At 39.9% G+C, this 13,893-nt stretch overlaps 1 protein-coding gene across 4 annotated transcripts in view; it reads left to right on the top strand.

Moving 5' to 3' along the window:
- Positions 1-13,893, top strand: part of cdin1 (CDAN1 interacting nuclease 1) — a 95,266-nt gene that overhangs the window by 48,376 nt on the left and 32,997 nt on the right. For all 4 annotated transcript variants that reach the window (XM_051868246.1, XM_051868249.1, XM_051868248.1 and 1 more), the window contains 5 exons: positions 3,912-3,991; positions 4,852-4,901; positions 7,812-7,879; positions 9,966-10,031; positions 10,350-10,455. In XM_051868246.1, coding sequence (XP_051724206.1) covers positions 3,912-3,991; positions 4,852-4,901; positions 7,812-7,879; positions 9,966-10,031; positions 10,350-10,455 — 370 coding nt within the window. The remainder of the gene's footprint in view (positions 1-3,911; positions 3,992-4,851; positions 4,902-7,811; positions 7,880-9,965; positions 10,032-10,349; positions 10,456-13,893) is intronic.

Raw genomic sequence — 13,893 nt, 5'->3', positions numbered from 1 at the left:
TAAATATGAAAATCAAATGAGGGCTTTAGGCAGCCGCAGAGATTTGCAGAGCTGTCCTCTGGCGTCTAACAGCCTCATCCATCACGGCCCGCAAGTAGTCAATTCCTCTAGTATCTGTAAATGTTTTTAGATATTAGCCAATTTATATGCTCCCAGATTCATCATGGAAAATCAGCTTTAGCAGGGGCGCATTATCAGCGAGCGTCTCTCGCGCGCATCATGAAGTTTGATGTACGACGGTGTTGGCGAGGCAATGGCTTACGCCGAGGAGGAGGGGGCGTCTTGATTATAACCATAAGAAGAAGGGTTTTTAATTAATAAACAAACTCTGGAGCTCATCAGCGTCAGGGGCGATAACGATTGTCATCCGTTATTTTTTTTACGACGATCGATGAGCTTCTGTCTGCTTTTTTGGAGTCTGATAATGGCTTTCTCATCCTGCCGGAGAGCGAGCTGAGGTTGCGTGGCTTTCCGCCGGCCCATTCATCATTTCATCAGAGGTTGTTAGAGGTGGCTGTGTTTTTGGTAAACAGCGCTTCTCTGCTCCCGAACAACTCCCGGCGGAGGGGCGTCTTTCCTCTTTAATATTTCCCTCCTCTGATAAGGGCGCCTCAGTCGGAATTTATGTCGACACGGGACAATTACATTAAATTCGGTGTGTGTTTACAGTGTTGTGTTGCGGGTGCGTGCGGAGGCGTCTTTAATAAATGTATGCTGACGCCAGAGGCTGCAGCGACGCGCAGATCTTCGGCTCTGTTGTTATTTACTGCGCCGTTTGCGCGCTGCGGATCCGCTGCTGCAAATGGCATTACGGGCCGTGATGAATGAGCGTTAGAGTAAACTCATTTTAAAAGTGGCCTGATTTATTAGCTCTCTGGCCTCCATTTTCATCAGGTCAATGCTTGGCTGAAACCCCACAATGTCAGCTGCAAGGTCACCCTCTTTTTACGATCATTCTTAACCCCATCGCTCAGAAAATGGACGAACGGATGGACGGACAGACCGGCCATTTGAAGCAGGTGGTGTTGTGTGATGTGTGAAATGCGATGGTGGTCAACCTCCAATTACGAGGCCTGGTAAGACAAGGCCTTTAATGGCTGCTGCTTGCCTTCGGGGAGCTCTATTACACACTACTGTTTTGCAGGACCAGCATCAAATCTATAAAAGTACCATTAAGAGGAAAAAATCAATCAAAATGCCATTAAAGTGGAATAAGTTGCCAATATTGCTGATGTGGTTGCGGCTTCTTTGATTTTCCCTCAGATTATTAGGCGCAGCGGCGTAGTGACTTTGTTAAGGGAAACGAGTGTTGTTGGGGAGTAATATGTCTCCCAGCTTCATAAAGTTTGCGGCCTCATATTTCCCGCTTTATTGATTATCCATTATCATTTGTCATGAGGTGTCCTAACTCAAGGGGAAATATAGCTCTCTTCATTGCCGAGCGGAGCGCCGGAGCACCGTATGGATCTGCGTGTGAAGGTAGCAATCTCGGAGAAAAATGAGCTGAAAAACAAGGTGCCGCCGGTGCAGAGGACTGCTGACTTGGCTTTGTTCTCTCTTCCTCAAGTCCTCCTTCAGCAGGGGGATGAAAAAGATAACAGCTACCGTTTGTTCTTCTCCGGCAGGGTTTTGATGTTACGACAATGAGAGAGAAAACCTCTGAGATGCAACCAATGAGGGAGGATTGGGTGTTTGTGTGCAGCTGTATACCGATGACAGGGGTGTGTAAGGAGCTCTGTAACACCACATGAGTCCAAGGAGCTCATTTCTTATGCGAAATTTCAGTCAATTCACGTCTATTCTCAATGGCGTAGAAATGTATGAAGAACTGCTCACATAGAAGTCACTTTCAAACCAATCAGCTTTCTGTTAGTCAGCACGGCTAATTCACATGACCAACTTGAACATGAGCGAATGTGCATGGGGAACTTTTTTTTTGTCCAGAGCAACAGTAAATGTGACCACAACTTTAGGGTTAGGATCCATTGGATTGGAGTCTTGAACTTGTGGTTTCAATCTCTAGTAGGTCTATACTACTTTAAGACCATTGCACATGTTAAAAGGGTTAGTTCACCCAAAAATGAAATTTCTGTAATTAATTACTCACCCTCGTGTCATTCCAAGCCTGTAAGATGAAAGCAACAAACCACATTCAAGGTCCAGAAAAGTAGTAAAAACAATACTGAGCCGCGTTCAGACGTAGAACCTGGAAGCGCTGCAGCGTAAACAACGAATGACAGGAGAGAGACAAGTCGGTATTTTTGTTTTGTTTTTGCGCACAAAGTATTCTCGTCTCTTTATAACATTAAGGTTGAACCACTGCAGTCACGTTGACTGTTTTAACGATGTTTTTTACTACTTTTCTAGACCTTGAATGTGGTAATTTTGTTGCTTTCAATGGAGGATAACAAACCTCTCGGATTTCATCAAAATATCTTAATTTGTGTTCTGAAGATGAACGAAGGTGTTACGGGTGTGGAACGACATGAGGGTGAGTAATTAATGACATTATTTTCATTTTTGGGTGAACTAACCCTTTAAGACACAAACAGACTTTGAGAAAACAACTACTAGAATACATTCTGGAAAAACAAAGGTTCATTATTTGCATCATTGTATAAAAAGGGCGAGTGTTTGACGAACCTGTCTGAAAACACAGAGTATTTCTGCAATTTTGTTTGGTTATGCTAATAGAAAAGAAACGACACACCTCTCTTTTAAATGTAGCTTTAAACATTCTTAAATGAAGGTTCCTAATTGGCATCTTTGGTTCCATGAAGAGCCTTTACTTTTCATTGGATAACAGGTTCTTTAGATTATTAAATTTTCTTTCTTTCTTTTCTTTTTTTTTTTTTTTTTTCTTTTTTTTTTTTTTTAAAAGAACTGTTCACTGAAGAGGTTCTTTGGGGAACCAAAATGGTTCTTCTATGGCATCGCTTTGAAAACCCCCTTTTGGAGCCTTTATTTTTAAGAGTGTCTAATGAAATATTACTGTGTGCCAGATTGCATTGGCAAATTTTGATATGCTCTCATTAAACAAAGTTGCTTTTAAGAAGCACACTAACAAGCCAAACCTTAACCACTTTCATAACAAGAACATGCCCCTGGTCTTGGTCTGGGTCTTTGGTTTATAGTCTGTAATTGTAATGACCTCTACCACAGATTTCAGCTGCATGAAGTGTTTGAAACAAATGTGGCATTGAATGCAGCATTTCTCTAGTTTATTAAAATGGGCAACTTCATTGTTGGACCGAGCGTGTTGATCAGGGTCTAGTCTAGGTCTGGTCTTGACTCCATCTCTGTTTGGAGGTGTAGAGGTTTGTCAATAATAACAGAGGTCATTTACACATTCACAGAAGTCTTAAAGCTACAAAAATGGTCATGAAAAACAAAATGGTGGCTGTTTATTGTGCAAAAACCTTACATTACAGTTATAGTATAAGTTGACTTCAGGGAATAAAATGAAATGCTACTTGATGATCACATTTTGAAGTATCTATTATTTCAGATCACCATCTGTCTGAGCTAAATAAGGCCTCATATTTCCCATCATGCACCGGCCAGTGTTTGATCCACTCTTACTCTCATATGCATATATCATTAGAATGACACACAATGATTCAATCCATTAAATCTGAATATGATTTCGTGTTGTAGTAATAGGGAATCAATCCAGGGGCTCGTGGGCTGATTTATAATGTTAGTGCAGCATGAATGGAGTAAATTTTCATCCTACATAGCGCAGCTCATCCACACCAAACCTCTGTATGCCCATATTACAGAACTACTACAGGTGTAGGAGATTAATAATGGCATACATCTTCATTTGATACCTGCTTCAGCCGAACTCTGGTCTTTCATCTGGAAATGTCTAATGCATGTGTTTTTGCTTACTCTTCTCTCTCCATCAGCAACCAAACAAGTCCTCAACAACATGCTGCGCGAGCCGTATTTAATTCCTGACCTGCTGTTAGCGAAGCACATCGAGCAGGTACCAACGTTCAACAAACATTAATTTCTCAATTTATTTCTTCTATTAAAAACAAACAAGATGTTTAGCACGTCGCTCTTTACTAGTGTTGTCAAAAGTACAGATACTTTGGTACTAAGTCAAAACTTAAATTGTAAAAATGTGATGGCACCAGTCTTTCTGCAGTACCGGTAGTATTGAATACCGGGTCAGTCCTGTACCTCCTGATAGGTGGCGGCTGCTTTCAAACGCTCCTGTGTGTATTTAGTGTCAAAGCGCTCTGTGAAAAGTGTCAAAGGTTTCTATTTACAATGTGTTTTAGCAGCTTTGAGCATAGTAGCCAATCACAAACATGTTTGTTGAGCATGTGAATGCAGTGGCCAATCAGAAGGGTTCAAGTTAGTCAGAATCGGCTCAATTCTGAGTGATCTGAAGTCATGTACATTTAATTGAGGAAAAAAAAACAACTTTTATTAGCCCAGTTTTACTCCTCCCTTCAGCCGAAGCTCTCAGATCTCGTCTGCACTTTAAAACTAAAGACATCATACATCATGACGGGAGCACAAATGAGATTTAAAAGTTATGGTGGAGGGGAAGTCTGTCTGCCAATAATGACTTTGTATACAATTAAATGATGAATTTTGGTGTTCCTAAACTTTTTTTATATTAATTTTATCTGTAATCTGCTAAAAGTCTTTAATTAGTGGTCAAAGAAACATTGGGCGATTCTTAGTTAATTGTTTACGTATGAATCTATCTCTAATCTGAATAACCTGCTAATAAGGTGAGGTGTGGTGGCGCTGCAGTGCATGATGGGTGTTTGTAATGGATGTTGAGGGGCTCGTCCCCTCCTGACTGTAATATTTCTTCCCTCTTTTCAGTGCACAGTAAATGACTGCTGTTATGGACCGCTGGTCGACTGCATCAAACAGTATCCTTCCCATAAAACTTTAAGCCTGAAATTGACGAGGAGCTATTCACGGGGACGAGATGTGCCGAGCTTCACCTGACATAAAAGTTACGCTTGAGGTGTGTGTGTGTGTGTGTGTGTGTGTGTGTGTGTGTGTGTGTGATCAATATGCAGCTCTGTGTTCACTGTCTGAATCATGCAGTGTTCCCTCACTACCTGTGTGTGTGTGTGTGTGTGTGTGAGGTTTCCTCACATATGCAGGATTATATTTTAGCACACTTTGGTTACACTTTACTTTAAAGGGATAGTTCACTCAAAAATGAAAATTATCCCATGATTTACTCACCCTCAAGCCATCCTAGATGTATATGACTATCTTCTTTCAGATGAACACAATCTGAAATATATTTAAAAATAGCCTTGCTACTCCAAGGTTTATAATGGTAGTGAATGGGGGGCCAAATTTTGAAGCCAAAAAAAAAAAAATGCATCCATTCATAATAAAAGTAATCCATACGGCTCCAGGGGGTTAATAAAGGTCTTCTGAAGCGAAGCGATGGGTTTTTGTAAGAAAAATATCCATATTTAAAACTATAAATTTATAACTATCTCCCGACGGACGACCGTACGCATACTGCGCAAGTCGACTTGCGCCACAAGAGTAACCCCCTGACGCGATGTATGACGCAGGATGTAGGAGTATCGTAAGCTTAGATGCCTCTCATGGTTCAAACAAATATGGCTGTGCAACAAACTCAAGCTCCTCTTCTCTTATATTGAAATCCTACGTCATTTCTCTTTAAAAATGATCGTTTTAGACTTCTAATTCGTGACCGGTGTTTTGTTTTTCTCTGTCCTCTGAGCTTCCGTGCTCGTCATTACATCATGCATCATGTCAGAGGTCACTCTTCCGCCGTAAATCGATGCGTACGGCCGTCTGGCGGAAGCTATTTATTATAGTTAATAAAGTTTTAAATATGGATATTTTTCTTACAAAAACCCATCACTTCACTTCAGAAGGCCTTTATTAACCCACTGCGATATCGATTACTTTCATTATGGATGGATTCATTTTCTTGGCTTCAAAAGGTGGTCCCCCATTCACAATCATTATAAAGCTTGGAAGAGCCAGGATATTTCTAAATATATCTTCGATTGTGTTCAACTGAAAGAAGACGGTGAGTGAACTATCCCTTTAAGGTGTCTTTGTTACACTAATTATTACAGGCTGTTTTTTTAATGTGTTCTGGGGGATTTTCTGAGCTAGTCGACTAGTTGGTTACAAAGTTTCTGTAAGCGATAATGTAGTTGTGGTGCAAAACTGTTCAAACATTTCTGTTAATTGAAAAAGCTGAACGAAAATAAAATGTAAATATTAGTTGAAAAACTGAAAATAAATGAAAATTAGAAATGTTGCCTTGGCAATAAACTGAAATAATTTTAAGCTGCACTAAAATTATTAACTGGCAATAAAGCTAAAATAAATAAATTAAAACTAAATAGCAATATGGTTTTTTTTTTTTTTTTTTTTTTTTAATAAAAATCTAATAAAATGATAAAAGCACCTAACGAAATTAGTAAAAATTAATAAAATTTAATAAAAAATCATTAAAATTAAAATAACACTGCTGTAAAGTTTATTTCAATAAGATTTTTATTTTAAAATAAAATGAAATAATTCATTAAATGTCATATGTGATGCATGCAAAAAAAGCGCATGACTTTCTGTAACACCCATTTCTTAAAACACACACTTCCATCTCTCTAATGAACACAGGGATGTGACTCCCATCTGAATCAGTGTGATAAGAATCGTGATTTCGTTGTTGGGAAAACTACTCCGATCTGAATAAGGCTTGTGATGCCTTAAAATCTTCTGTAAGTTTTGCAACAGAGACACTAATTTGAGCTCTGTGCTCTTGTAGATCACATACGCTTCTCTCAGACTCATCTGTCTGTGTGTGTGTGTGTGTGTGTGTGTGTGTGTGTGTGTGTGTGTGTAGTCAGGGGTGAAGGGTCACAGTGTTTGTCTGTCCATGGTCACTCAACCCCATCTCCCCGCCCTCTCTCTCCAGCTCTTTTCACACGTCAGCATTCATTCACTCTCTACATCTGTGCGGGTTCATCGTATCGCCCCACTGAACCGCCCCGTGACACATGACGCACAGACGCCCATCAAACCATGAATACTTCAGACACAACTATGCGTCAATTTGATGTTTTGGCTGCATGTGTTTTATATGCTACTCAGAACACTCTAGCAATCTCTCGGAACACCCTGATAACAGCTCAAAATACTCTAGCAGCACCCTGGCATACACTCAGATCACCCTAGCAACATCCTGGCAACCACTCAGAACACCCTGACAACTTCCCAGAACAGCCTAGCAACATCCTGGCAACCACTCAGAACACCCTGACAACTTCTCAGAACAGCCTAGCAATGCCCTAGCGACCTTTCAGAACTCTCTTATAACCACTCAGAACACCCTAGCAACCACTCAGAACACTCTTGCAACACCCTGGCAACCACTCAGAACACTAGCAAAATTCTGGCAACCACTCGGAACACCCTAGCAACACCCTGGCAACCACTGGCAACACCCTGGCATTGTGATGTTGACCTTTGCAGACAGATCTGTGCCGTGTCCGTGTTGATGATGTTTAGGTCAGAGAGGCTTGTCTCTGATATTACAACAAAACACACATTCTTCTGCTGTTACCACAGCAACCCTGCTTAGCTGTCTAAGTGTTTCCATGGCAACCGAGCACAGGTAACATTTAGAAATGGGCTTGTAAAAGTTGACCATCCAAATTTTCACTGCAATTCCCATGAGAAGAGAGCACACAAATGAAAACGGTTTCTGACTGCCATAAATGAGGAGTTTTGTGAAGTTTGTTTGCAGTACATCCTTAACCATATTCCCATAGTGCCATCGGTCTGGAACATGAAGACATTCTACGAGACGAGCTCAGAGAGAGAAGCCTGTCGTTTCTAGGTGAGCCTCCTCCTCTCCCTGTCACACTTTAACTGTAGAAATGTATGTATATTAGGGGTGTAACGGTACACAAAAATGACTGTTTGGTACGTACCTCGGTTTTGAAGTCACGGTTGGGTGCGGGTTCGGTACAGCCGCACAGTTATACATACGCTGCACTGTCTATACAACGTAAACAAAACAAGACGATGTCTTTAGTACCTTTCTGGGGCCTTAAAAGTGGTGGTTAAATTGCTGTCGATGGAGGAGTTCATCAAAAATATCTTCATTTGTGTTCTGAAGATGAATGAAGGTCTTACGGGTGTGGAACGACATGAGGGTGAGTAATTAATGACAGAAATGGGTCAACTAACCCTTTAATATGATGTATCCTGAGTGCCCAGTGCGTTGGTGTCATGTGTGTCTTGAGCGTCGGCGGTCAGGACAGATTCAGGTGTGAAATGCGGGAGTTGTGACCCGTCTCAGGGCGTTTGGGCTCGTGGGTCACAGCGACCTGATAAATGGATTGGAAGTGAGCTCTGCAGAGGCTGAGACAGCTCATTAATTCTCATCAAAGCTGATGTACAAAGATGATCTGCACGCCGTGACCATGTCAACAGACCCGAACCCTCGCCCTCTCGCCCTACAGCGGTTCAGCTTGACTGGACGCGGAGAGGCCGAATGACCCGCTCAGTGTGATTTAATGGAGAAATCAGGTGACTCAAGGACAATGGCTGAGGTCACTCTTACCACTGATATCACACCCTCCATCACCACCCCAGACGCAAGAGACGTTTGTGCAGTGCCAGCAAACATTTAACAGATGAAGCGGCTTCAGATGCTGTCTGTGGTTTTCCTGTGTTCAGATGACTTTGCTCTGTTTGTGGTGACTGAGGTCATATATGTGCCTTCACCGGATGCTGGCTGCTGGTTTGTTAGGGAACCGTTTTAAAGGGGTAGAATCGTGAGGAATCCATTTAATCAAAAATAAATAGTTGCAATAATAGCTTGATGTACTATGAAAGACACACACTGCCAGTCAAAAGTTTGTAATAATTAGGATTTTTTAATGTTTTTGAAAGAAGTCTCTTCTGCTCACCAAGACTGCATTTATTTGAGCAAAAAATACAATAAAAATTGTGAAAAATTATTCCAATTTAAAACAGCTGTTTTCTATGTGAATATATAGTAGAGTGTAATTTATTCCTGTGATCAAAGCTGAATTTTCAGCATCATTACTCCAGTCTTCAGTGTCACATGATCCTTCAGAAATCATTCTAATATGATGATTTGCTGCTCAACATTGAAAACAGTTGTGTACAATTTTTATCAGGATTGTTTGATGAGCAAGAAATCTTTTGTAACATTGTAAACTACCGTTGAAAAGTTAGGGATCAGTATGATATATTTTTTTTTTTTTTTTTGATAGAAATTAATACTTTTATTCAGCAAGGATGCATTAAAGGATTAGTTCACTTCAGAATTAAAATTTCCTGATAATTTACTCACCCTCATGTCATCCAAGATGTTTATGTCTTTCTTTCTTCAGTGGAAAAGAAATTAAGGTTTTTGAGGAAAACATTCCAGGATTTTTCTCCATATAGTGGACTTCACTGGGGTTCAACGGGTTGAAGGTCCAAATGTCAGTTTCAGTGCAGTTTCAAAGAGCTCTACATGATCCCAGACGAGGAATTAAGGTCCACAAACCACAAATGCTCATCTTGCACTGCTCTGCAATGCACCACGCATTATGTAATCACGTTGGAAAGGTCACATGTGACATAGGTGGAAGTACCGTTCCAGTGTTTACAAAGTGAACGTGCAAAGACTAAGTCAAACAGCCTTTACAAAAACAAGGTAAAAAACAATGTTGGATGATTTTGAAGTTGGAAAAGAAAATGAGATGGAGTTTTTCGCCCTACCGCGGTACTTCTGCCTACTTCACGCGTGACACGTGATGAAATCAGTTTATTTGCTTGGCGTCCCACAATGCAATGAAAGGGTCCAAGTGATGTCACTTCCTGTGTCACAATTTTAGGAAATATTGCTTTTAATATTTGTAATGGGAAAAATCATGCGGTAACAGGGTTGCCTCTTTTCCATGCAGATGAGAACCAGCTCCGTGCCAAGGGCTATGACAAAACCCCGGACATCATTCTGGAGGTGCCGATAGGTGAGCTCTGCTTCTAGTTGCTTTTTATTCTCTTACTGATTATTATTAACTTAAAGACCGTTTTAAACCAATATCTCAGTCAGTTCTCAGTGACGAGCATCTGGCTGATGTTGTTTACTGTAAATTTAATTGGACTTTTGCTCACAGATGTCCCATCAAATCAGTTTTGCATGAAAATAATCTGGCATTTTACCAAAGCAGACTAAAAATGGCTTGTAGTTTGTGTTTGGTAGTCTGTTTAAACACTGCTTATAGTAAATGTACCTCACTAACCTGCTCTTGAGATGAACCAGTTAAAGGTTTTGTGCTCTTCCACAGCTGTTGATGGTCATATCGTTCACTGGATCGAGAGCAAAGCTTCATTTGGAGACGACCACAGCCATCACGCTTACCTGAACGAGCAGTTCTGGAGCTACTGCAACAGGTCAGACCACATGTTCACTTCACACCTAACAACGGCAGTATCGCACTGCGACACAGGACTGATCCTGATTAATTCAAATACTCACATATTTTCATCCTACGCTATCATGTTCATACTGCACAGCAAAGTTATTATACACTAAGACTAAAGGTGAAAACATGATTTAACACTGATGAACTGATAAAATCATACAAAGCACAAATATTAAACATAAATACAAATGCAGTTTTAAAATACTAGCTGAAATCTAGTCTTCACAAGACTGATACCTTAACTGTAACTCCTGAAGACCATGATGTAGTTCAAGCGAAATTGAAGAACGAACTGGTGTGACGTAATTTCAGATAAAATCAGGCCAAAACGATGTTCGTTTGGAGTTCGAAAAAGCTTGTCAAAATGATCTTTCTAGTAAAGTTCACTCTGGCTGGTAAACACCTCTGAACTCCCATTGGTTGGTGGTGATGACGTAATAGGTGGGAGTGGCTCCGCCTTGTCTGAGGTGTAAATCTTCTCCGGTTCATTTCTTCTGTTCAGTCGGTCGAGGTCAGACGAGAGTAAAACCATGAACACACTGGAGAGCCGCTTTATAGTAGAAACTGAAGCTGTAATTCTTACTGAAAGAGACACTGACACTGTTTTTCATGTTTAATACTGAAAAGCTGCTGCTTTAAAGCAATCTATAGTATAAAGTTCTGTATAAATAAACATGACGTGACTGGAGAGCTGAAGCAAACATACCCACATCACTATGATCAGATGCTTTCTGAACTGCTGTTTTCTCACCGCTGTGGTTTTGTTGTTTGTTTATTTTGTTATTGAGAGGAAAGTGTGCAGCACATATTTACATATTCATCTAAATGTGGGCGACGTCAAGATGTTCACTGACAGTATATCGCAGTTCGCATATATTTCAATCTTATTTTTACCCCTAAGTGGAGAAAGAAAAAGAACTTCACCATGAGTATATCAGGGCCTAAAAGCTAAACTAGAATGAAAATATTAAAAGTATAAAAGTAAAATGTATAAAATAGAACCAGACGTCTGTCCATTAAATCAAAACTGAACTGTAACTATGAAAACCTGTACATTTTGCATAAATTTGATTACAGTATTAAAAGGATAGTTCACCCAAAAATGACATTTCTGTCATTAATTACTCAACCTCATGTTGTTATAACGATAACTATAAAGATAACTATAGCGATTAACTATATTTGCGTTCACACCAACGAACGATAAGGGTCTGTTTATTTTAAGCTCATGCGCTGCAGTTTCAAAGTGTGTACAATATGTTTTTTGCTGTTCTTGTTGCATTTACACGCTTTAACCAGCAGATGTCCCCAGCATGATATGTTTGGAGTGAATAGCTAGTGTAATCGATCTAATCTAACAGTGAATTTAGCTGACGAAGTCAATATAGTGGAATAAAAACAACTCCTAGTCTTTTTCACTGCAGCTTCAAAGGAATCAAGACAATGTTGTCAAAACTAGCGCTGGATATCTGAGGTAATTTTATGTTACACTGTTTGCTAGCCTGACATAATGATCTCATCTTTAATACTTCTCACCATTTATTCCGAGGGTTTGACCGATTGTTTTCCATATATCCATTTTCTTTAAAGTATCCTTGAAAAGGAGGTTTTGACTCGTCAAACAGTGGTGGCTTTTTCTGTACCTCGGCGATTAACTTCTCCGCAATGTCGTCTGCCATTTTAAGTGCGCGAGCCCTTAAATTAGAATGGATTCTGATTGGCTTTCAGTGTTTTATCATTCAACAGCTGGAAAAAAAAAAATCTTTCTGAAAGTGATCCCAACAATATCGTATCATTATTGTATTATTCTACGTCAGAACGACAACTCATTATTGGCTGGCTTAAAAACCTCTCTGATTTTCTCTGAACCAGTAAGTCAATGCTTAACCACACAATGTGACTAATACTTTTGAAGCACTTGGTAAAGATGAATGGAATCTGCTTATATATATATATATATATATATATATATATATATATATATATATATATATATATATAATATGAGTGAAAACATAAAACTAAAAACATCCTTTTGTCCACTACGGCCTCTCATGAGAATCACTTTATTTTTCTGATCTGATGCGATGCGCTTCAGCGGCTCCATTACAGTCTTCAGCATGATCCTCACGTGTGTGTGTGTTTAGACGTGACACGGCACATGCTGTCATGTCTGTGCGCTGCCTTGTCAGATAAACTTTGGCATGTCAAAAAAAAAATGTCAGACCCTTCAGAGTCCACCTTTCAGAGCTGCTTGTAATTTTTAATTGACATTTACATTTGACATTTGCAATGCTCTCGGAGCAGAGGAGCGCCCGTGTCCAGCTTCCTGTTGTCTCCTCTCATTCAGCCAATCATGTACTCTGGAGGTCCGATCCCTTTGCCGTCACACGTTACTCCATCTCTCTTCTGTTTATATGAGTTATATCAGTGAAATATTGAAAAGGTCAGCGAGTTTCCTTTCCAGTGACCTTCCCAACACTGCCGCCACGTTTTCAATTAGTGCAGCGCATCAGAGTGACACAACTCCTGATTTGATTATTTTCAAGCATTTCCATCATTTGCACCAAATGGCAGTGTTTGCAAGGACTGTTAATTAGGGCTGCACGATATGTTGAAATAAAATCGATATTGTGATATGGCGAATTAGTGCGAATGTCAAAATGCGCAGGCTGCGATTTAAGCAAATATGTGCTAGCGGTTTCAGAGTGAAGTACGTCATTTACACACATGATTCAGAACGGCTTGATTCATTTCTGCATGTAAATGATACAGCACCTTCACTGTAAAAGCATCAGCACATTTATTTATTTGCCGCAACCTGTTAAAATGAAAGCTTGATGGTTTACCATTTGGAAATGAAGAAATTAAGATATACATACAGTGGTGGTCAGAATTATTGGCACCCTTGATAAATATGATCAAAGATGACTGTAAAAATAAATCTGCATTGTTTATCCTTTTGATCTTTAATTCGTAAAATTAGCAAAATCTAGCCTTTCGTTGAAGGAAAAGAATTGAAAGTGGGGGGAAAATCACATTATGAAATAAATGTTTTTCTCCAAAACACATTGGCCACAATTATTGGCAACCTTTTATTCAATACTTTTTGCAACCTCCTTTTGCCAAGATAACAGCTCTGAGTCTTCACCTATAATGCCCGATGAGTTTGGAGAACACCTGACAAGAGATCAGAGACCATTTCTTCATTTAGTATCTCTCCAGATCCTTCAGATTCCCAGCTCCATGCTGGTGCTTCTTCTCTTCAGTTCACCCCACTCATTTTCTTTAGGGTTCAGGTCAGGGGACGAGGATGGTCATGGCAGAAGCTTCATTTTGTGCTCAGTGACACATTTTTGTGTTGATTTTGATGTTTGTTTTGGATCATTGTCCTGATGGAAGATCC

Source organism: Ctenopharyngodon idella, chromosome 17 (assembly GCF_019924925.1).
Source record: "Ctenopharyngodon idella isolate HZGC_01 chromosome 17, HZGC01, whole genome shotgun sequence".
In the NCBI taxonomy this organism is placed as follows: domain Eukaryota; kingdom Metazoa; phylum Chordata; class Actinopteri; order Cypriniformes; family Xenocyprididae; genus Ctenopharyngodon; species Ctenopharyngodon idella.
The sequence above is the reverse complement of the archived record's forward strand: the minus strand, read 5'-3'. Positions and strand labels throughout refer to the sequence as shown.